This window comes from Panicum virgatum, chromosome 6N, assembly GCF_016808335.1.
Source record: "Panicum virgatum strain AP13 chromosome 6N, P.virgatum_v5, whole genome shotgun sequence".
NCBI lineage: Eukaryota > Viridiplantae > Streptophyta > Magnoliopsida > Poales > Poaceae > Panicum > Panicum virgatum.
Window position 1 is genome coordinate 12,935,022 of NC_053150.1, and position 20,577 is coordinate 12,955,598.

At 48.0% G+C, this 20,577-nt stretch overlaps 4 protein-coding genes across 4 annotated transcripts; all 4 read right to left on the bottom strand.

The window, feature by feature from the left end:
* Window positions 1-2,179: 2,179 nt before the first annotated feature.
* LOC120677923 (protein STRICTOSIDINE SYNTHASE-LIKE 10-like) lies at window positions 2,180-3,205 on the bottom strand. Its single transcript, XM_039959108.1, has one exon. The coding sequence runs from the start codon at window positions 3,203-3,205 to the stop codon at window positions 2,180-2,182; it is 1,026 nt and encodes a 341-aa protein (XP_039815042.1).
* A 479-nt stretch (window positions 3,206-3,684) lies between these two features.
* LOC120679135 lies at window positions 3,685-5,148 on the bottom strand. The gene is made up of 3 exons (XM_039960658.1): window positions 4,910-5,148; window positions 4,149-4,428; window positions 3,685-3,996 (listed from the first exon to the last, which is right to left on the bottom strand). The coding sequence occupies exons 1-3, from the start codon at window positions 5,006-5,008 to the stop codon at window positions 3,986-3,988; spliced, it is 390 nt and encodes a 129-aa protein (XP_039816592.1). The 5' UTR covers window positions 5,009-5,148; the 3' UTR covers window positions 3,685-3,985.
* A 1,418-nt stretch (window positions 5,149-6,566) lies between these two features.
* On the bottom strand, window positions 6,567-9,004 carry LOC120679134 (3-hydroxyacyl-[acyl-carrier-protein] dehydratase FabZ-like). Its single transcript, XM_039960655.1, has 4 exons — window positions 8,670-9,004; window positions 8,497-8,557; window positions 7,555-7,699; window positions 6,567-7,085 (listed from the first exon to the last, which is right to left on the bottom strand). The coding sequence occupies exons 1-4, from the start codon at window positions 8,878-8,880 to the stop codon at window positions 6,834-6,836; spliced, it is 669 nt and encodes a 222-aa protein (XP_039816589.1). The 5' UTR covers window positions 8,881-9,004; the 3' UTR covers window positions 6,567-6,833.
* Window positions 9,005-11,756: 2,752 nt separating this feature from the next.
* LOC120677924 (reticulon-like protein B23) lies at window positions 11,757-20,068 on the bottom strand. Its single transcript, XM_039959109.1, has 5 exons — window positions 20,063-20,068; window positions 16,973-17,247; window positions 12,642-12,783; window positions 12,183-12,252; window positions 11,757-12,063 (listed from the first exon to the last, which is right to left on the bottom strand). The coding sequence occupies exons 1-5, from the start codon at window positions 20,066-20,068 to the stop codon at window positions 11,948-11,950; spliced, it is 609 nt and encodes a 202-aa protein (XP_039815043.1). The 3' UTR covers window positions 11,757-11,947.
* Between the last annotated feature and the right edge of the window lie 509 nt (window positions 20,069-20,577).

Consider the following 20,577-nt stretch of genomic DNA (forward strand, 5'->3'; position numbering starts at 1 on the left):
TCATCCACAAAACCTTTACTTGTCACTTTGAATCCCATCATAAGTCGAACAAGTCGTAGCAAATATTAGAGCCGTCATATCAACTATGAATACTTTGCTCTATCTTTTCCTTTCTTCTTTTGCTTGTCACGTATATATAATGCTAATGGGATAAACACACTTGCTTGCAACACATAAGTCTTCTCATTTCATACAAATTTCTCAATTAAATTCCTGCTCATAAACTCATGCAAACAAATTAGTCATTTAATCGTGTTGTCAATCAATACTCCAAAATCCACTAGGGTCCTAGATGCTTTCACCCCAACTAACAGGAATCATGACTCTGACTAAAGGCAGCAGGAGGCTTCGACCCGAAGGCAAGGCAGCTCCGACTGGCGGCAGGCTAGTTTTCTTCTAAACCACGGCTCTGCGGTAGCTATCCTGTAAAGTGGGTCCCCCTTAAAACTATAAAAGGAGGGATCCTTCACGTAGGAACACACATTCTGGAGACCGGAGACCGGCACACTCAATCTCTTGGCACCCTTCTAGACGCACTTAATACTCTTGTGAGCTTGTAATTCTCCAACTCTCTTAAGCACCTAGGCTCGAGCAATACAACGGATCACCACCCTGACTGGAACGTAGGGCATTCAGGTCTGAACTAGTATAAATCTCAAGTCATTGTGTGCTAGGCCATATTCGATCACAGCACGCGACGCATGCTAATGAGTAGATTTAGTAGTCGATCATTTCCAACTGACAAAACCGGACTTTCTCTTATTAAATAATAGATGACACTAACAAGCAATGTGATATTGTATTGTTGATCGAGTGCCGCCAATGTACGCAAAATACTAACCTGACAGAAAAGTGGATTGTAATGACACTCCTATCATGTGTGTTAGCGAAAAAAATATATGGTATTCACAAATCAAGTTATGAAAAATGAACAAATAATTATTCTGATAAGAGAAACATCGAACATCAAAAAGATATCTCTCAAGAGTATGATATTATTCGCTAAAAATGCATGTCATTTGAAGGATCTTGGTCCTATTTTGTGTAGAAAATAGAAGTTGTATCGGTATGAAAAGAGAGGTGCTGAATTTTCCTGGAATTTCAAAAATGTTCCTGTAGTGTCTAGTGTGAATTAGTTAGATAGAAGTAATTTGTAAATAAAAATTGTGCATATATATTGCATTTTCTACATTTTTCTGCAATGAACCATTCTCGCTCCTAGAAAATGCCATGCATGGTGCAGTGGTACTTCTTGAGGTCATTGTCGTATCGGGCGATCAGAGATCACAGTCCGCTTGGTTATAGGCAGTTCTTGCATGTTTGGCAGCAATGGAAAGGACACCCAGGGACACCCGCGATTTCTATTTATCACGCGCGATAAATAGCCGCGCCATCGCGGAAGGGGTTGGAGCCCCTGTTCTTCTTCTTCTTCCCCGAGCTAGGGGAGGGGGTGCGCGGCTGCCATCAAGCTAGGGGAGGGGGACAGGGGTGGCTGGGGAGCGGTGGTTGGTGGGCGGAGCGGCTGCCGGCGAGGTCGCCGGCGGCCGGGGTGGTGGTGGAGGGCGGCGGCGGCTTTAGTATCTGGGGTTGCTGGGGGTTGGGGTGGCTCCATGGTCGCCGGCCATAGAGAAGGGGGTCGGGAGCGGTGGCGGCCAGGCGGTGGCGGTGGTTCGGCCGGCGAAGGGCACGACGACAGCGGCCAGGCGGTGGCGGCGGTTCGGCCGGCGAAGGGCACGGCGGCGGGGCGAGAAGAAGGCGGCGGCGCGCGGCGGTGAGCTCGGTTAGGGACGGCGGCGGCGGAGGCCGAGCGGTGCCGGAGTCCGGGAGGCGGGGCAGAAGGGCAGGGCAGCACTTCTGCGATGGGATGGATTCGCAACGCAGGTGCGAGGAATAGAACCCTCAGGGAACAACCCCCCTACCCCCTCCCCGCGGGCGCTAGGAGGCTCGGGCGGAGAGGGCGTGAGGAACTCGGCTAATTAGTAGACTTCTCATATGCCATCAACGTGGTCAAACATCTGAAATTCTGACTCGAGCATGTGTAAATTCAATATACCATAAATCATAGAAATTCCAACATTTTATATTAACTGAAGACCAACACAAAAATGGAAAATGATACATAAATACTATTGCGGCATATTAAAAAGATCAAACACTATATCTAAAATCTAGCTATAATTTATGAGTTAACAATGCCGACGTATGACAACTCTACGGATCCAAGATATATTTTGCCATCGTCTCTCTCCACCGCCTCAGTCGGCCTCACGTTCTTATGTCCTTTCATCTCTTGAAGCTTTTCACCTTCTGCGCTAATCCTAATGGCGAGCAAGTGTCTATCCAAACCAAACGGAAGCTCGAACTTCTCCCGATGCAGCGCCACCCAGTACCCTCCCTTCCCATCGGGCCTCACATTATCCGGGTATCCTGGTAAGTCAGCAAACGGCTCTGACGTGTTGGCCTTGGGACCTCGTATCCAGTACCTCATTAGCTTGCATGGTCCGGTAAGCGCAACGATAAGATGGGTCCTATCGGCACTGACTGCAATACCGTTAGGGTATGTCACGTCAGATTGGAGAACAGTGACTTGGTTAGTCCGTGGGTCGTATTTCATGATGCGTCCAGTCGAGTCTCCCGTCGTGGTGACCATCTGATGTTGCGCTCGTGTATACGTCTTGCTGCTGTCGGTAAAGTAGACATCACCAGTGACCTGGTCGATGTCGACGCCGTTTGTGAAGCGCAGCGGCGCACCACCTGCCTCCGTCGCTAGCACCGTCGCCTCGCCGCCGTTCGGCCCGACACGCATCAGACCCATGTAGGCGTCAGCAATGTAGAGGTTTCCGGAGTTGACATCAAACCTTAAGCCGAGCGGTCGGCCGCACGAGCTCTCCGTTGCAACCGGTGGGAGGTCGGAGAAGTCGTCGCACTTGTTCTTGGTGTAGCTCGGGCTGTATGCGAACGTCTTCCAGCCGGCGCCCTCGCCGCCGTACTTTAGGATGCGGCCGTCGGAGACGCTGACGTAGGGCCCGGCGCCGTGGCCGTCGAACGCGACGCTCTCGGGGCCGATCGCCATCGTGTCCGGCAGCTCCAGGCGCTGGGGGTTGCTGGCGTCGATGGCCTTGGCTGCGGCGGCCGGGGCCAGGAGCAGCAGGATGGCGGTGAGCAAGGCCGCGAGCAGAGGCAGCTTCGACGTGGTCTGCTTCATGGTTTCTACTCCGGCTAGTGAGTTCGGTGTACGAGGTGTGGTTCTTTCTTCGTACTGCTGGTTGATCGCTGAAACGCTTTGGTTTGATTTGTTGGAGAACGGCGTGTCTGCTCTCGTTTTATTGGGGGCTTCTTCAGGCGTGAAGTCCGAATCGGCGTCAGAACATGGAGGTGAGCAGACTCCGAGTCTCTCTTCCAAGGGAAAGAGGGAACAGTTGCAGTAAGAGAAACGCTGACGGACTCCGACTTTGTATCGCACGGGCGGAAACAGCCGACGGAGGGTGATGCAGTTTTCAGGCCGACGATCATCTTCAGTTCTTCACCTTGGCCTGTGCTCTCATCGCCTGTTATTCCTTGCAGCCCGTGCCGTGGGCTGGGCTTACCAATATATTTGTGGTTGTTGGGCTGGTTGGACCAGGATCAATTTTAACTAGGCTGCTTAATTAAAATAGTACAAGGGTTGAATTCCATTCTGTATGTAACATTTTTTAACGCATAAAATAAGATATATATGCCTTTTAGAAAAGGATATATATGCCTTCAAAAGGTTCGTGGTCAGGGCTAAAACTCTACTATGTACCAACCATCATATGCTCAATTACACGATCAGTACCCTGACAGTGAAACTGCGTGCCATGATGAACCGAAGACTTGGCATACATTGCAAACAGCACATACATTGTTGCTACCCATTAGCACGTACACATCTATAGCAGGTGACGAAGCCTGAACTCAATTGAACAGCAGCAGTCCTTGTTGCATGACTTGGAGGAGCTAGTCATCAGAAGAAACCTGCAGTTTGTGGGATTACATCACTCATCAGTATCTTTCCTTTCATCACCTGACAAACCTTCTCCAATTTTTGACAGATTCTGTGGAACGCCACAACTCCAGCTATGGTTACATTCAGAGAAATTATTGAATGCCAAAATGGCTGTACTCACCTGACCAGAACTGAGGATGGTTGCCCGGCTGCGGCTGCTGGACATCGTCCTGGACATCCATCGGCGCCGCCTGGTCTGCGCTGAATGGTGGTGGTTCTGAGGATTGGCTCCCAGATTCAGTGCTCAGGGTGCTGTCATGGGCAGCTGCCTCTTGGCCCTGAGTTGGCTTCGACAGGGAGGGCATGGGCATGGTTCGATGCACATTAGCTGGTGGAGCTCCAGCATCTGAATCTGCAAGTGGTTTCTCTTCTTCCATCATTTCAGGAATCTCAACCGCATCCTGATGAAAGCAAGGGGAGAGCAAACAAGGAATCATGAGCTAGTGATCAGTGTTTTAGCTGCGTTATTATATTGCCGTCATCAAGATCCATTTGACAGCAGAGCAATGAAACGTTCTGATCTGAATTCGGTATCTTGACATGTGGATGACCTTTCACTAGGACCCTGAAACCACAAAAGGAACAGGCTACTAAAGTGTTGTTACATAGGAGGTGGAAATTGTCATGCGCAAGACAACCCCCAGAGGCCCAGAGACAGTTTGTTTAAAGTAGTTCACAAGAAACATTCTGATCTGAATTTTACATGATTTTCACAAGAAACAGTTCCATTCCCCAAGGACAAGAAAGTCACACCCCAAACTGTTCCATATGCTACTGTGGCTTTAATTTAAAACGTGAATCTGTTGTTACTGGTACACTTAAAAGTTACCAGCATATAAGTACCTTTGCAATTAGTAGAGCATCACTTGCTAGTTGCTGTACCTGTAGTTTGATCCTCTTGGGATCAAGGAAGATGGCGAATCCATGGCTGGCCACCTCTGCATCCTTCCTCTTTATGTTCATCGCCACAAGATTAGCCATAGAACCCAAACACGGAGAACTCAAACGGACAGTATCCAACCCCCTTGGTTTGAACTTTTGAAGAAAGCTCAAGGCACTCTCGCAGCCTTCATCTCTCCTTTGATTTGGGTATATAGTGAGGCGTTTGGACCAACTTAAGCGACCCGAATTCGCCTCCTAATTGCGTCCGGGCAAGAGTTGACCAGCAAACCCAAATGACCTGGATCTGGATTAGTGCCTCGCAAATTCGTAGGTAATTTATCGATTTCGCGGTGTTGACCAGTTCTAGCTGACTTTTATGCTCGTTGTGAACTTGTGATACTTGCCCTTGGTTGCGTACATCGTCGTTGCTCTTTTTGTTTTTTGTTCATTGCAATTGTTTGACAGAAAAAAAGACTACTTGTGCTGCGGTTGTCATATGTATGGAGTCAGCAAAGCCACTACTGAGGATAACAAAAAATAATGGCTTGAAGGTTTCCTTGTTTCCAACCAGGAGTAGATGCCCACATCATATCTCATACTACACTCCAATGGCATAGGTCCACTCTGGATCGCAGGAACAACAACATAGCCTTTTATCCCAAGCGAGTTGGGGTAAACTAGAGATAAAACCCAAAAGACACAAAGGTCATAGTTCAGGCACATTGATAGCTATTCTCCAAGCGCTCCTATCCAAAGCTAACTCCTCAGATATCCCAATCTTTAAGGTCTCTCTTAACCGACTCATCCCAAGTCAGTTTAGGTCTATCTCTACCCATCTTTACCTTATCAACACGCTTTAGCACCCCACTACGCACCGGCGCCTCCGGAGGCCTCCGTTGGACATGTCCAAACCATCTCAACCGATGTTGGGTAAGTTTCTCCTCAATTGGTGCTACCCCACCCTTTCCCGAATAGCTTCGTTCCGGACTCTATCCCTCCTTGTGTGCCCGCAAAACCACCGCAATATCCGCATCTCTGCTACACTCAACTGCTGGACATGTCGCCTTTTTGTAGGCCAACATTCAGCACCGTATAACATTGCCGGACGAATCGTTGTCCTATAGAACTTACCTTTTAGCTTTTGTGGCACCCTCCTGTCACAGAGGACACCAGAAGCTTGACACCATTTCAACCAGCCAGCTGAGATTCTATGCCTAACATCTTCATCAATGTCGCCATCCTTTTGTAACATCAAACCTAAATATCGAAAGGTGTCCTTATGGGCCACAACAATTCTTGAATGCTGGATCGCAGGAACACAGTAAGAAAACATTCAATTTCCACAACAATTCTCACAGAAATCAGAAAGAGATTTCTCATCTACTGCTGAGCACTAAGTACTTATTTGTAGTCCCCAACTGTGACAATTTCTGGAAGCAGCACGGTTTTATTATGTTGAAAGAATGGGCAAAACAATGACCAGGGCTACATGCAGTCATGCCTTCTCACACTAGTTGCATTCAGTCATAATAAATTGCCATGTGAACAAACTATGAAAATGCAAGATATTTCAAAAAGAATTTAACTCCCCGGACATATCTTGAATGCTTGAGAAATACAAGAATATGACACATACTATGCTGGAACATATACGGCAAATTTGAGAAACTGATCACATGGCAGAGGGGGATCCACTAAGAAATCCCAGGAAGCACAATCCAACCATCATTGTTTATTCCATCAAACAACTACCTCACATACTGTAATCCTGTATTACAACAGCAACAGAGCTAGATTCAGCTCTGGTAGGCGATAGAAATCGCGTGAACATGGACTCAAAACTCAATTCTTTCAAGAAACTATCCTGGTCCCATCCTAGCCAATGACTCTGGAAGAGAATTGGGCAGTGCTAGGTATCTTTGGACTATTCAGTTGCACTGACCAGGAGGAACTCCCCCTCACAAACTAGGTCACCACCAACATAAGCTTTTCCTTCCATCTTTGCGAGTCCAAATCTCTTCTGGTACTTTGTCAGAGTCATTCTCATGATCAATGTGTCCCCAGCAATCACTGGCTTGCGGAACCTAACTTTGTCGATCCCTGCAAAAAAGAAGTTGTCTCGAGATCCACCAACTTCAGGTTGCAGCATCACCAGACCCCCAACCTGGGCCATGGCCTGTGGATAAAGGTAAAAGTAATTTGTAATGTGAGTCATTGAATCCAGGCATATGATCAGCAAGATACAAACTATGGAGTAAAGCAGGCAACTATATACATATCAGCTTGGTTAAGGCAACTTTCATTGAACTTTACATGAAGCATATACATATGAAGAAACTTGTATAATTCAATTATTGTTTACTTATGGCTACTTCTGAAAGATTTTTTCAACATGGAAATGGACAAAGTATGCTCAAGGGCATTCCAACACCATGCTTTGACACCAAGAATTTTGTCAAAACAAAGTCATCGTGTACATAATTCCAGGATTAAGCATTACAGGTATCCTTCTCTAGGCTAAATATTGACAGACTGCTCTGTGATGTGGTAAAGAGAAATAATTTATGTCAAGGATCAGTTAGATCAACACACTAAACAGGATTGATACACGAATAAGGACAGCAACAGAGTGAATCAGTGCATACCTCAACCATGAGAACACCAGGCATTATGGGGCGTTCAGGGAAATGTCCTGGGAAGAAGTTATCATTTATTGTAACATTCTTGATCCCCACTGCATATTCTCCAGCCTTGTATTCAATTACTCTATCAACCAAAAGGAATGGAAACCTAACATGCACATCCACATGCATAGGTATTAGATAGTTTTTTTTAAAAAAAAATACATACCAGATAAAAATGAAGTTGGTTCATTGTAATGCGTATAGAACTCCAGATAAGAACATCTCACGAATTCAAAGGGCCATGGCCATAGTGCTCAATGTCCAGTTTGAATATTCAATATCTTTTTCAGTAGAAAGTAAAACTTGTTGCAGATACACACAAGATACAGACTACAGCTGCCTAGGATACGACGACAGAGATCATATATCCAGAATCCATAAAGAAATGCAGTTAAAGTACTATGTATCAGGGATTGACATGCAGATGGAATAGTGGTGACTGCAGCAGCCCTTGGATTTTTGGTATAAAACCCCTCTTGAGATTTTTCAGTAAGCAGTCAGACTTAATTACAGAACGTTACAGTTTTACCGCTAGGACACCCTGCCTGTGACAGTATCACCAAATTTTCTGATCTGTTTCTTTCCAACGTTTATATGCAATTTGACTCTATGCCAGCGCACAAGGAGACCAAACTATCTTATTTAATTCAATGCTACAACTCCAAAACTTGGATGGCACCTTACAATGTGCGGAACTATGCTACGCACAGTATGCACCACATAAGCATGAATCGATGGGCCTTTACAACTGGGGAGATCTCTAGGTGTGAAATAACAGAGTTAAAGCATCATATGGTCATACTGGAAGGTGTTGCATCAACATTAAAGTTGTGCCGTGCGATTGCAATGCCAGACATGTATTGCGCAACCACAAGAGCAAGCAAGCAAGCGGCCGGCACTCACCTGTGGGGGAGGATCTCGCGGATCTGGTTGATGTCCATGACGCTGGGGAAGGCCGGGAACCCTGCGGCACGCAAACATGAAGCAGTGCGAAATCTTAGCGAAACCCAATCGGCAGGCGGCGCGCGGACGGGACGGGAGGAGCACGGTAAGGGAGGAGGGAGAAAGGGACCGACTTTTCTCGATGGGGACCGCCTCCGGCGCCGTCTCCACGCTGTCGCCGTCGGCGGCGCGGCGCGCGGCGAGGACGAGGCGGCGCGGCGCCGCGACGGACGCGGAGCGCGCGCGGCGGGGCAGGGGCAGGGGCAGGGGCAGGGCGCGCGCGGCCGGGACCGCCGGCGCGGCGCGGCAGACGGCGGCGGATCTGGGCACGGCGGCGGCCTCCATTGCGCGCGGCGCGGCGGCGGCGGCGGGCGGCAGGGCGCGCGTTGGGAGCGGGGGCGAGGCGAGAGCAGGGGATGGCGATAGGAACGAGGAGAGCAAGGTTTTGTGGGGGCTTTGGTTTGTTTCGGGAGCTCCGTCGTTGGCTTGTTTGCTTTGGGATGTACGCCTGCTTGGCTTTTGCCATGTCATTTTGTCAGTAGCTATGAAAAATATTGTTCTAAGACTAGAAGAGATTTCTTGCTCATTGATTCGGTATAACACTTGTTTTTATAAAAAGAAGAAAACACTCTACGAATTGTAACGGAAGAATTTCGTGCAAATAGTCGGGAGCGGAACCAGCTCATTGTCGTTCTATTCAACTAGCTTGTCAGCCAGCCAACTAACAGTATTTTTCGCTCACATCAAATCAAAATCAGTTAGTAGTCAGTAGCCAGACAGAAATATTTTTCTCTGATAATAAATCAGCATCAGCTACCAGCCACAGCCAGTCCAACAGAGCATGTATATATACGTTGAACTACCTTAAATTTTGAAATTTTCTCTTTCACTAGTTAATAATTTATTAAACTTTAGTAAGAAAACATAGAACATGTGGACATATGCAAGTAGGTCCAATAACAGTTACAGTAGAAGTATATATACCATATGTTTTAATGTCAGCACGTGGTCAAAGGAGAAATGAATCGAGTATTTTTTGCCGTTTTAGCATAATGTCTAGCTTATATCTAGGAAAAAATAACTTGTGTATGTATTAAGGTCCTATTTGGTTCCTTTAAGTCACATGCTTATACGCTGAAAAGTGAAATAAGTGATTTATTTTACCAAACAACGATAGCTTATTAAGTCATGTGACTTATAAGCCATAAGTTGGTATACCCCTGTTTAAAGTTAAGTTATCCCCCCCTCCGCTTGAAACCCACACCTTTTCCATGTGGGACCCACACCTGACCTTATCGGCACCCGACCCTGTGCCAGAAGGTGAGCCGGAAGCGGAAGTTGACGAGGAGCACACAGCGAAGGCGGCAGGAGGCGGTGGGCGGGGCGGAGGGTGGGACGCGGAAGAGCACCAGTAGGGAAGGCTCGACGCGAGGCACGCAAACGCAAGGAGCACCGGGGCGGGCGGAAGGGCAGGGTTGGAGAGGAGTGGGTTGAGGAGGCCCGAGAGGAAGTGGAAGGTGGGCATCGAGATCCGGAACGTGAGCGGGTAGTGGTCCGGGCTCGGGGACGGCAACGACAGGTGCAGGGGCGCTGGTGGCGACAGCGGCGATGGTGGCTCCTGCTCCGGGGGCGTGGATGCCGCCTGCTGCGGGCCGGGCCGGGTCGGGGCCAGCCTTGCCACGGCAGTTGCGCTTGCACGCGCGCGCGTCAGGGCCGAGGAGGAGGAGGAGGAGGAGGAGCGTGGCAGAGTGGGCAGTGAGGAGGAGGGGCGGGAGCGTCATGACTTATAAGTCATCTAAAACCAATACAGGAAGGACTTACAAGTCATCTACAATACAGGAAAGACTCTCGCTAAAAAAAATACAGAAAGGACTTATAACTCACTAGTTTTTAGTCACTTGGCTTATGGTAACCAAACAGGCCTAAATAAGATACTAGAACATGACATTTAGGCCTGTAATTCTTTTTAACGGAGCTCGGTCTAAATGATCACAAGACTTAATAACTGGAGAAGGCCTAGGCTAGTGATTAACATTGAAAATTAATGATTAAGTAACTTAAGCTTTGGTTAGTGGACCCTTACGTGTAGGAATTAGGCCTAATCTACTGTGTTGTCTAAATTGAAAATGAACTTACATACCAATATACCGGAAATTAATGGGCTCATCAAGCGGTATCAATATAGTTACGTATCAACGCAACCGAATTCACCTCTATCAAAGCGTCTCATCTTCAAATCCATTTTGCTTTGAAGTGTACTGTAGTTTCATTATCCATTTTAATTTTTCATTAACCACATAAACATATATAGATTACTACTATGTAACTTGTTAGTATAAGTCACCCCAACTAACAAAATAGAAAGAAAAGAATGCGTGAAAAATTGCGTCGACCAGAGTACCAGAGTGCGCTAGTCTAAAGAAGACACAATGTCTTGTAGCTAACGGCAAAGTATGGATTTTGTTAGCCGCACATCGCCAGGTGGGTTATGACATGATTCAATACCTCTCCGTTGCCAAGCTCTAAGAATTAAGATAGCTCTACATTAAGATTTCTCTGAATGGAATTAATTAAGATCAGCCACGATTTATGCTTGTTTCAAGGGGTAGGGATTAAGGCTTATCGGGTTAGAATGACTAATTTACCCATGGATCAGAGGGGAACTCAATTTGGGTCTATAACCCTTTCCTATCCAAAAGCAAGATTATAATCCTCAAAACCAAATGCTTCCTGCGAAAGTTAGTTTCTCCCTAGATGAATATGCAAGCCTTCAAGAACGTACAACACATCATCATCATCATCACCATCATCTTCACAAGACAACCTTTAAATCATCGTGTTTTCAGAATAATCACCGTGTTCGGCAGGCTGGAGCTAGAGTAATGTGAGAGAAAAATACTGTTACCTGGCTGGTGACTAGAGGCTGGAGCTGGAGTGATGTGAGAGAGAAACACTGTAGAGCTGGAGGGCTGGAGACCAGCCGAACGTAGTGAATGTGGAAGCAACAGCTGGAGCAGATCAATCTGGCAGATAGGACGCGATGCCTCGACATGCAACATTTTTGAAGGAAAATTACACGAACAACTGACAATGCAATCTCATAGGCCCTGTTGCAACGTCAGGTTCAGGCACAGGTAACCGTGATCAAGCAAAACACACGAGGCCACATTTCACGACCAACCTTGCATCACAAGATCATGGCTAGCCAGAGAGATCCGCACTTAGCTAGGCAGTAACATACACGGGACATCATTAGCAAGTTGGTAACGTATCATGATATACAGAGGTAGTAACACCACAGTTGGTAAAACATCGAGTACAGTCGCCATAGATGCCATAGTTCAAGCTATTGCAGGACCATGTACATAAGGGGGGGAAAAGAAGAGCACTGTAGTTCATGTACATGTGGTAATCACGCGGTATCCTGAGCACTGCCCAATGAATCCCTTCCCACAGGTCCCCAGGAAGGAAGTTGATCAAACAGATCGGTGCTTTGTGCAAACATATAGAGGCAGAAGATGCATAGTGCTGGGCTGCTGGCCATGGCAACAAAACAGTCATAAGTCATAATTTATTTTTTAGTGCTAATTTCACATATGAAAGGAAATCTAAAGCAGCATAGGGGAAAGTTTTGCTGTGATTTTTACCAGCATAAGCAACTGCAGCTCCTGACACCACTCTTCCCAAAGCTGCTAGAAAATACAATGTAAAAAACACCTACAAGGTTGTAGATCAGTGTAAGCCAGAGGATATGTAAGCACAGGGAGGATCAAACTGACTATGTTCTCTAGAAAATGGTTGTAGTCTTGTAGATCAGTGCAAGCCAGAGAATAAAAAATTCGCACAGATCAACAAAACACTGCACTTAAACGACATAAGGGTGTCTTTTCTCGTTTCTCTACACAACTTGCATATCAGAGAACAGCATGGAAAAATGTGACCTCACCACTCACCAGCTACTGTGCTTCAAATGACAACAAGTTGTAGTCTTAACAAACAATAGCTAGGCAACTAGCAACATGAATATCATAGAATTTCAACATTTCTTTGTCTCAAAATCTACATGGATCACATATAAAGTTGAAGTTATGACATATGACACATACCTTGAAAAACAGCTTCTTGTCATGTCCAGTTGCAGCCACCCTTAACACAGACTCAGCAGCACCTATGGTATTAGCCAAGGATGCAACTATGCTATTTGCCATTTCCTGAGAAATCTGCCATTCAAGAGGATCCACAGGCACCCTACATGCAAAACCATTAAAGGAAAAATGAGGAACTGCAATGATAAACAACAAGTAATTAAATTGCATGGCAATCGTCAGTTAATTGACCAATAAAGTTGCCACTTGCCACTGCTAAGGTAAGGAAATTGATGCCAATAAACAAAATTATCAGGAAATTAACAATAACAAACCATCCCAAATTATAAGGTACATCAAAGCCTTCTTTTTGAAAACAAGCTTACTGTACATCAAAGCCCTCTTTTTGAAAACAAGCTTACTATTTTAGTGTAGTGATACTTGAAGAATATAGTATCTCATGAAGCAGGAAATTAGCGCCAACACGGAGAAAGCACCAACAGCCAATAAAACAGCGTTAGTTTAGCAGGATTACATCTGAGTTAAAATTCAAACTTAATGCTCGGTGCAATTTTCTTTTGGCAGAAGCACCCCAAGAAAGTGAATTAGGTCAAGCGCTGGTGGATAGTTGCCATATTTTAAATCTCTAATAAATCAAATAAGAAAATTCAAATACAATGGAAGTAAAACTGGTGCAGAAGTATCTACCAATTCTCGCCAGGGTGTAAATAACGTTGCACGCAAGCTAAGCTGCCGCATACGCCAGGGTATCAAGTTTTGAACACCTTTTTTATTCCTAAATCTACTGAACATTTGTGTGTTTCAGTTCAAACTTTTAGACATTTTGCACATTCATACAAACTGAGTTGGTTTCTACCTAACGAAATTAGTTGCTAGCACTGAGTTTACCATACAACAAGAAAAGGATATATTTGGTCTGATTTCAATAATAAGGTCAAACTCGATGAATTTTACATTTGTATAGGCCATTTCATATCCATACCAATAAACTTTTTCCAAAATAGTACAATTAAGGACCCCTAGTTGATTTGCTCCTCTTCACTTGCCTATCCCTTTTCAGCCTTTCTCAATTTTTAGAAAAATCTACAAAGCCACCAGCAGGAGCTACCACCATTAGCCACTACTACCAACCAAGAAATCAAGAATCCTCGTCAAACCATCAGGCCTAATCTGCTAAGCATAACATTTTGAGGCCAAATAGGAGGAGGAAATGTCTAGAGGCAAAAGGGAGCAGCTTTAAGTTGTGTGTTCCACTGTACTTTATCTATAAGCAGCTTCAGAAGATATTCTCTAATGAGTAAAATGCACTGTGGGTCCTTAAACTAGTTGAGCCGTTCTGTTCAGGTCCATGAACTTTGAAAATGCATTTTTAGGTCCAGGATCTATTTAAGTGAGTCACTTGAGGTCCAAAACGCCTCCGACTGCCTCTGACCGTCTACGTGGACGGCCAACTCGGATCCAACATGGACTTAGATCCAACGTGGACTGCCTCTCTCTCTCTTCCTCCCCATCCCCTCCTCCGGCGTCCTTCCCGTGCCGCCGCCCCTACTCTGCTCCCTCCCTCCTCCGCCGGCGGGGGCAGAGAGCACTACGTGGCCGTCGACCTCGTGCGCCGGTGGCCCGAGCGCACGTCGCCGCCGCTCCGCGAGCCCCCCGTGGCCCGAGCGCGTGCTACCTCAGCTCCACGAGCTCGCGGCTCGCCGGCCGCGCCTCGCCTCGCCACGCCTCCACTGCGAGCGGCCGGCACGCGCGCGAGCTGAGGGGGCGGAGGGGGAGGAGTGGCGCCGGCGATGGGGGCGCCTCGCCTCGCCTCCGCTGCGCGACGGAGGGAGCAGGGGAGGGCGAATGCCGGCCGCCATGGCCCCGCGGAGGACAGGCTTGACGGCGGAGCTCGGCTGCGGCCGAGCGTGAGCAGGCGGAGCTCAGGCGGGCACTGCGAGGACGGCGGAGGAGGAAGGGGCGGCGCGCGGTCTTCTAGGAGCTCTGCTCCGCTGCGCGAGGGAGGAGGAAGGGGGCGGCGCGCGGTCTTCTAGGAACTCTGCTCCGCTGCGCGAAGGAGGGGCCGGCCACCCGCCATGGAAGCGAGGAAGGAAGGGCCGGCATTCGCGACGCTCCTGAAGCGGCCTCCGTGTCCACCACACGACGCCTCCGCGAGCCGCCTCCGCGTGCCGCCTCCGCTCCGCGGCCTCCGCGCGCCGCCTCCGCCCGGATGCTGCAGGCCGCACCACCGCCCGCCGCGGAACTCGATCCGCCGGCGTCCGCGCCCGTGCGGATCCTCGCCGGGGAGGCCGGAGGAGGCAGTGGCCGTGGAGGCCGGAGGAGGCCACGGCGAGCGTGCGCGCGTGGGCCAAGCAGCGAGCAGCAGCGGCGTGCGAGCAGTGGGCGGAGCGGCGGCGTGCGGGAAAGCTCCGACAGAGAGAGAGAGGGGCGGGGAGAAGCAGACGGAGAGAGGGGGGTCGGGACGCCGCCGGAGCTCGGGGTCGAGGAGGTCGCCGCGCGTCCGCCGCAGCTGCAGCCGCGCCCCGGCCCGCCCGCCGCCGCCCAAGCCCATGGCCGCCGAGAGGAAGCGCCGGGAGGGAGGGAGGAGGAGGGGGCGGCTCCGCGCGGCGAGGGAGGAGGGGGCTGCGCGCGCCGCCGTCACCGCCATGGGCCTGGGCGCGCGTGCCGCCGCCGCGGGCAGCGCGCGCGCTCGCCGCCACCCCGCGCCCCTGCCGCCGGAGGGAACGGGACGGCTCGTGGCCGGGGCAGGAAGGGAGGGCTGGGGCGGCTCGCCGGCAGGGAGAGAGGAGACGAAGGATGGGAAGGCCGGGCCCCTGCTCGCCGGAGAGGAAGGAGGCGGCGAGAGAGTAGGGGGCGCCGCCGGCTAGAGGGAGGCGGAGGGGGAGGCGTGATGGAGGGGGAGGACGGGGAGAGAGAGAGGGGTGAACAATAAAAAGAAAATCCACGTCAGAGCCGACTTGGCGATCCACGTAGACGGTCAGAGCAAGTCAAGGGCGTTTTGGACCTCAATGGCTCACTTAAATAGATCCTGGACCTAGAAATGCATTTTCAAAGTTCATGGACCTAAACAGGACAGAAGAACTAGTTTGAGGACCCACAATGTATTTTACTCTTCTCTAATTGATGAGCGAACATTTTCAGATAAAATACGAATGATTCGAGATTTCCAAATCCATTGAGATAAAGGGGAAGATCAAAAGAAGCGTCTCTTGCCAAAGAATTCGATACCCAAAAAACTGAGTGACCATTTTTAGAAAAATCTACAAAGCCACCAGCAGGAGCTACCACCATTAGCCACTACTACCAACCAAGAAATCAAGAATCCTAGTCAAACCATCAGGCCTAATCTGCTAAGCATAACATTTTGGGGCCAAATAGGAGGAGGAAATGTCTAGAGGCAAAAGGGAGCAGCTTTAAGTTGTGTGTTCCACTGTACTTTATCTATAAGCAGCTTCAGAAGATATTTTCTTATTGATGAGCGAACATTTTTGCACAGGGTCAGGGATAACGTACACCACAAAGTAGTAGTAGGAAACTGGTGCTGGACTGCTGGCAGGGAATAAGAAACCAACAGCCAATATGCTGAATTAGTTTAATAGCAATTAATCAATAGCAATTTGAAGTCTTGAATGCAAGTTTCTGTAGGTGTAAACACCTCAAGAAAGTGAATTGGATGAGTGACGATGGTCGTGAGCTCGTGATTGAAGTATCCTATTCAATTCAGTATGCAATCCCAAAGCAATCGGAAGCAATGCTATCCTTCAGAAGTGATGCAGAATTTTCCCATACCAGGGAATGGGTTATTACTTGGCTGGATATGATAAGCAAGTGACCTAACTCGAGAATAGACATGCTCTTTTATTCCTTCTTCACGGGTTTTATTGTGCATTCCCCACTCCAGCTATCTGATGTAGGTTACTACACAGAACAGAATGGATATTTGGTACTACGTTTTGATTTACTTCCCACTTGCATGGCCTACTTCATACCAATAGCGAATTTCCCACAGAAAAATAAAATCTAAATTTGGGGATCCATAGTTCAATCCCTCTCCTCTTAGTCGACTACCTCCTTTCCTCTTTCTAGCACCATCTACTAGCCACCAGCAACTGTTGCCAGCATCATCTTAGAACTAGTAGCGTGTTACAATGAACACAGAGAAATCAAGGTTCCTTGAGAAACTATGAAACCTAATCATCATAACAACCAGCAAGCGAAACCAACCAACAAACACAATAAAGGCAGAATTGCTTCGTTCCAAGTGCGGGCGGAAGGAGGGCGGCAAGGAGACGACGAAAAGCGGGGATAAAGCGTGGGAACCGGGAGCTCACGAGATTTGGAGGTGCCGGAAGAGTAGGCCGAGGATGGAGAGCGAGCAGAGGAGGACGAGGAGCACGTCGGCGGCGAGGGACACCGCGCTGGCGCGCCGCACCGCGCAGTGGTAGTACACCAGGCCTCCGCGCACCGCGCCCACCGCCCACCGCCCGGCCTCTGCCCCCCCTCCTCCTCCGCTCCCCCTCCCCGCCGCGGGGTCGCCGCCGACGCCGCCGCCGCCGTCTCGTGTCGTGCCCCGGGGTGGCTTCTTGACCGGCTCCTTTTCCGTTGCCTTGAGTAGGAGCGGCCACCAGTCGGTTGGTGAGTGCTATAATTAATTGGGCTGGGCCGGGCTGACTCTGTAGTTACTAGGCCCAAAATATTTCTCGAACAAGTGACCCGCAAAAGATAAGGCCGGTTGGGCTGATTTGAGAGATGACACGATGGACTGGACTAGGCTGGGTATTTTATTATGTTATTATTGATAACATAATAAAATCGAAATAACAGTATGATCCAATCATCAAGTTACGCCTCTCATTTTTCTCATCTCCTGCGTGCGGCTACAAAAACGATTTGTTAAGACCAACTAAAAAAAAATTAGTCTAGTAGTGGCGAACGAAGTTATCTAAGCTAAACTAGAGGCTAGAGAGGTGGTCAGCCTATTAGCAAATAAATTATTGTGCAAAAATGAAAATTATTTACATATTAGTCAAAGTTAATAAATAAGTTCACATTGACTTACGGATGAGTCCACAATTATTAGCGAGTTAGCTTTTTAAAGCGGTCAAATAATATAACGTTATGAATGAATTATTCTACATCACTGTGTTCACTTGGTTTGTCAGCCAACCAGCCAGCAGTATTGTTCTCTCATACTGAATCTGCATCAGCCACCAGCTATCAGTCAGTCAGCAGTACTGTTCTCTCATAACAAATCAGCACCAGCCATCAGCCACAGCCAAACGAACACAACAAATTGTTCTATATGCAGAATAAACACACCCATATCGCGAATAAATTACTCTTGCAGGCAACAAGTTTAATCTATTTAAATTACTCATCATTTTCCCATTGATTATGTTGTCACTCAATCACAAAAATCACAAACAATGGCCTAAATGGTGCCATGTTCCTTACAATCTCCCTTTTTTGGTGATTGATGACAACACAATCAAAGCAAGCATAAAATTTGCAAAATTTGACAAATTGAACCACTTACACTTGCTTGGATGCTTACTGCCATCCAATGTTGACTTGGTCTCCCCCTAAAACCATGATTCCCCCTTTTGTTCCTCCCCATATCTCGCTACTTCTCCCTTATGACTTGATTCACTTGGCATTTCTCCTCTTTTGGAATATACTTTTCCCTCTTGGGAATATTTCTTCATCTTTGTTGGGAACATGTCTTGCTTTGATCCACATCTCTCCCCCTTTAGAATCAAACCACCTAAAAGGTCTTGCACCTAAAGGGTCTTGCAAAACAATATAGCTCGAGAGAGGATTAGTAGTTTAGGAAGTTAGTTTCATGACTTATGATCCAATTGTATGATATCAATGAAGATACCAATTGAAAATTTACTATGGTGGATCACAAAATCATAAAACTAGCATGACATGAGCTAAGCTTTCCACAAGTATGCACACAAAATGATAATGTGAAAATCCAGTGCACAACTAGATGTTATAACTAGAAAGCTTAGATCATATCATGCACGGAGGTGTTTGACGAGATTTTGTACTAAATGAGCTATATATGTGATATGGATCATGCGTACTATATCTCTAAGCAAGAAGAGAAAAGAAGCAAGAAAAAGAGAAGAAGCTGGCAAGCTCGTGGGCTTCATATGTATATGCGTGGTGGCAGGCATATCTTTCAATACTAAACCTTGGTCGCGCTCGCGGCCAAGGAGATGGGCCACGTCAGCTCCGAGAATATTGGCCGTCGGATCGCAATCCGACGGTCATGAATAGATAGGGACGTAAATTTTGCAAAAAAAACTCTGAGTTTTGTTAAAATGAACACGAAGTCCATCAATTTAATGGAAAACCCCTCGGACTACATGGAACCTTACTTAAAAAAACCCTGAACTTTTAGTAATCGTGCCGTACTCCGAATTTTGCAAAAAAACACCAAGCTTTGTTAAAATGAACACGGAGTCCATCAATTTAATGGAAAACCCCTCAGACTTCGTGGAGCCTTACTTTACAAAAAAACCCTGAACTTTTAGTAATCGTGCCGTACTCCGTGAATTTTATAAAAAAAAACCCTGGACTTGGTTAAAATGATTCTGAAGTCCATCAATTTTATAAAAAACCCCTTGAACTTTTCAGTAATCGACCGGTACTCCGTCGACGCCAAATTTACCAAATAACCCCCGCAGTCTACCAATTTTACGAAAATCCCCCCAGACTTTTTGTAGTTCAATTTTTTAAAATAAAATTGAACTGGAGGGCATATTTCTGCGCGGCAACGCCGCGCAATGTTCTAGTACAAGTTGAGTCACGTACACAAGGGGCTGTACAAATCCTTGACAAAACTAATGCTCTCGATTAATATAAAACACCCAACGACCATGATGAACGCGGCGGCCGAAGTACTTGGCGCCCACGCACGTATACAGCACGTGTTGACATTTTGTCACGTATCTCTGGACCCACGCGGCAGCCAGGCCAAGCCTAGAATGGTCTAGAAGCAGCGGAACATCCGGAGTCCTCTCGCCGTGGCAACAACTCAGCGTTGAACCCATAATGAAATGAGAGATGTGCGCGTGTTTGCACATTCTATTGCCTCCTAGCTTCTCACGCACGTGTGCTGGAAGACTCCCTTGCTCAGGCCCACAATACAGCGAGGGGTGACTAGGATGCTTATCCTGCCCATGCTTATCGCTCCGCTTGGCACGCTCGGCAGATGAGGCTCGCGGATTTTTCTCAACCATCCAAAGGCTGCGTCGGGTGGGAGAACTCAGGAAGTACGTCACCCTAATCAGCCTATATAAAGACCGTGCCTTCTCTGTGGAAGGGGGTCTTTTTTTTTCAATCGTGGCAGCCGAGTCGAAGGAGCCAGGGGGCAAGGCGCGCCCCCAGCCGTTCTCCATCGGAGATACCGGCATCGCCGCGCCCCCAGCCGTTCTCCATCGGAGATACCGGCATCGCCGCCGAGGCCGCCCGCAGCCTTCATCTCCGTCCATCTCACAAGTAGAAGGCAGAAGCCAGCGGTCGCGCCAGAGTCGAGAGATCGCCGCGCCGGCCGTCATCGAGCTCGCCATCTCAGATCGCCGGCGGCATGGCTGGACACTTCAAGGGTGAGGTTCTTTATATTGTTGTTTAGATGATCTCCCTTTCCACACAGGGCCGGCGCATGGAGAAGTCAGGAGGAGAGACGTGCTCATCCTCTCCGCATCCATCATCGTCCAAGCCGCCGCCGGCGCCCGAGGCCAAGTTCTCACGAAGGAGCGGGAGTCCGGCCATTAGGACCCCATCAATCTGCTCGTCGTGGCCGGCTTGGCAGCCAACCGGCCGGAGCAGCGCCGCCCTGCTGCTTGCACCTAGACGAGATTGCCCTGGATCAAATCCATCTACTCCATGGATCAAGAATCCATCTACAAGGAGGTCGCATCTG

Excerpts from the sequence above, each read along its gene's own strand:
- LOC120677923 (XM_039959108.1), bottom strand. The coding sequence starts at position 3,205 with ATGAAGCAGACCACGTCGAAGCTGCCTCTGCTCGCGGCCTTGCTCACC.
- LOC120679135 (XM_039960658.1), bottom strand. The coding sequence starts at position 5,008 with ATGGCTAATCTTGTGGCGATGAACATAAAGAGGAAGGATGCAGAGGTG. Across the intron at positions 4,429-4,909 it reads CCAAGAGGATCAAACTACAG|GATGCGGTTGAGATTCCTGA; the intron begins GTACAGCAACTA and ends TGCTTTCATCAG.
- LOC120679134 (XM_039960655.1), bottom strand. The coding sequence starts at position 8,880 with ATGGAGGCCGCCGCCGTGCCCAGATCCGCCGCCGTCTGCCGCGCCGCG. Across the intron at positions 7,700-8,496 it reads CGCGAGATCCTCCCCCACAG|GTTTCCATTCCTTTTGGTTG; the intron begins GTGAGTGCCGGC and ends TGTGCATGTTAG. Across the intron at positions 7,086-7,554 it reads CTGGTGTTCTCATGGTTGAG|GCCATGGCCCAGGTTGGGGG; the intron begins GTATGCACTGAT and ends CTTTATCCACAG.
- LOC120677924 (XM_039959109.1), bottom strand. Across the intron at positions 12,784-16,972 it reads TTCCGGCACCTCCAAATCTC|GGTGCCTGTGGATCCTCTTG; the intron begins GTGAGCTCCCGG and ends TTTTGCATGTAG. Across the intron at positions 12,253-12,641 it reads ACAAGAAGCTGTTTTTCAAG|GTGTTTTTTACATTGTATTT; the intron begins GTATGTGTCATA and ends ACAACCTTGTAG.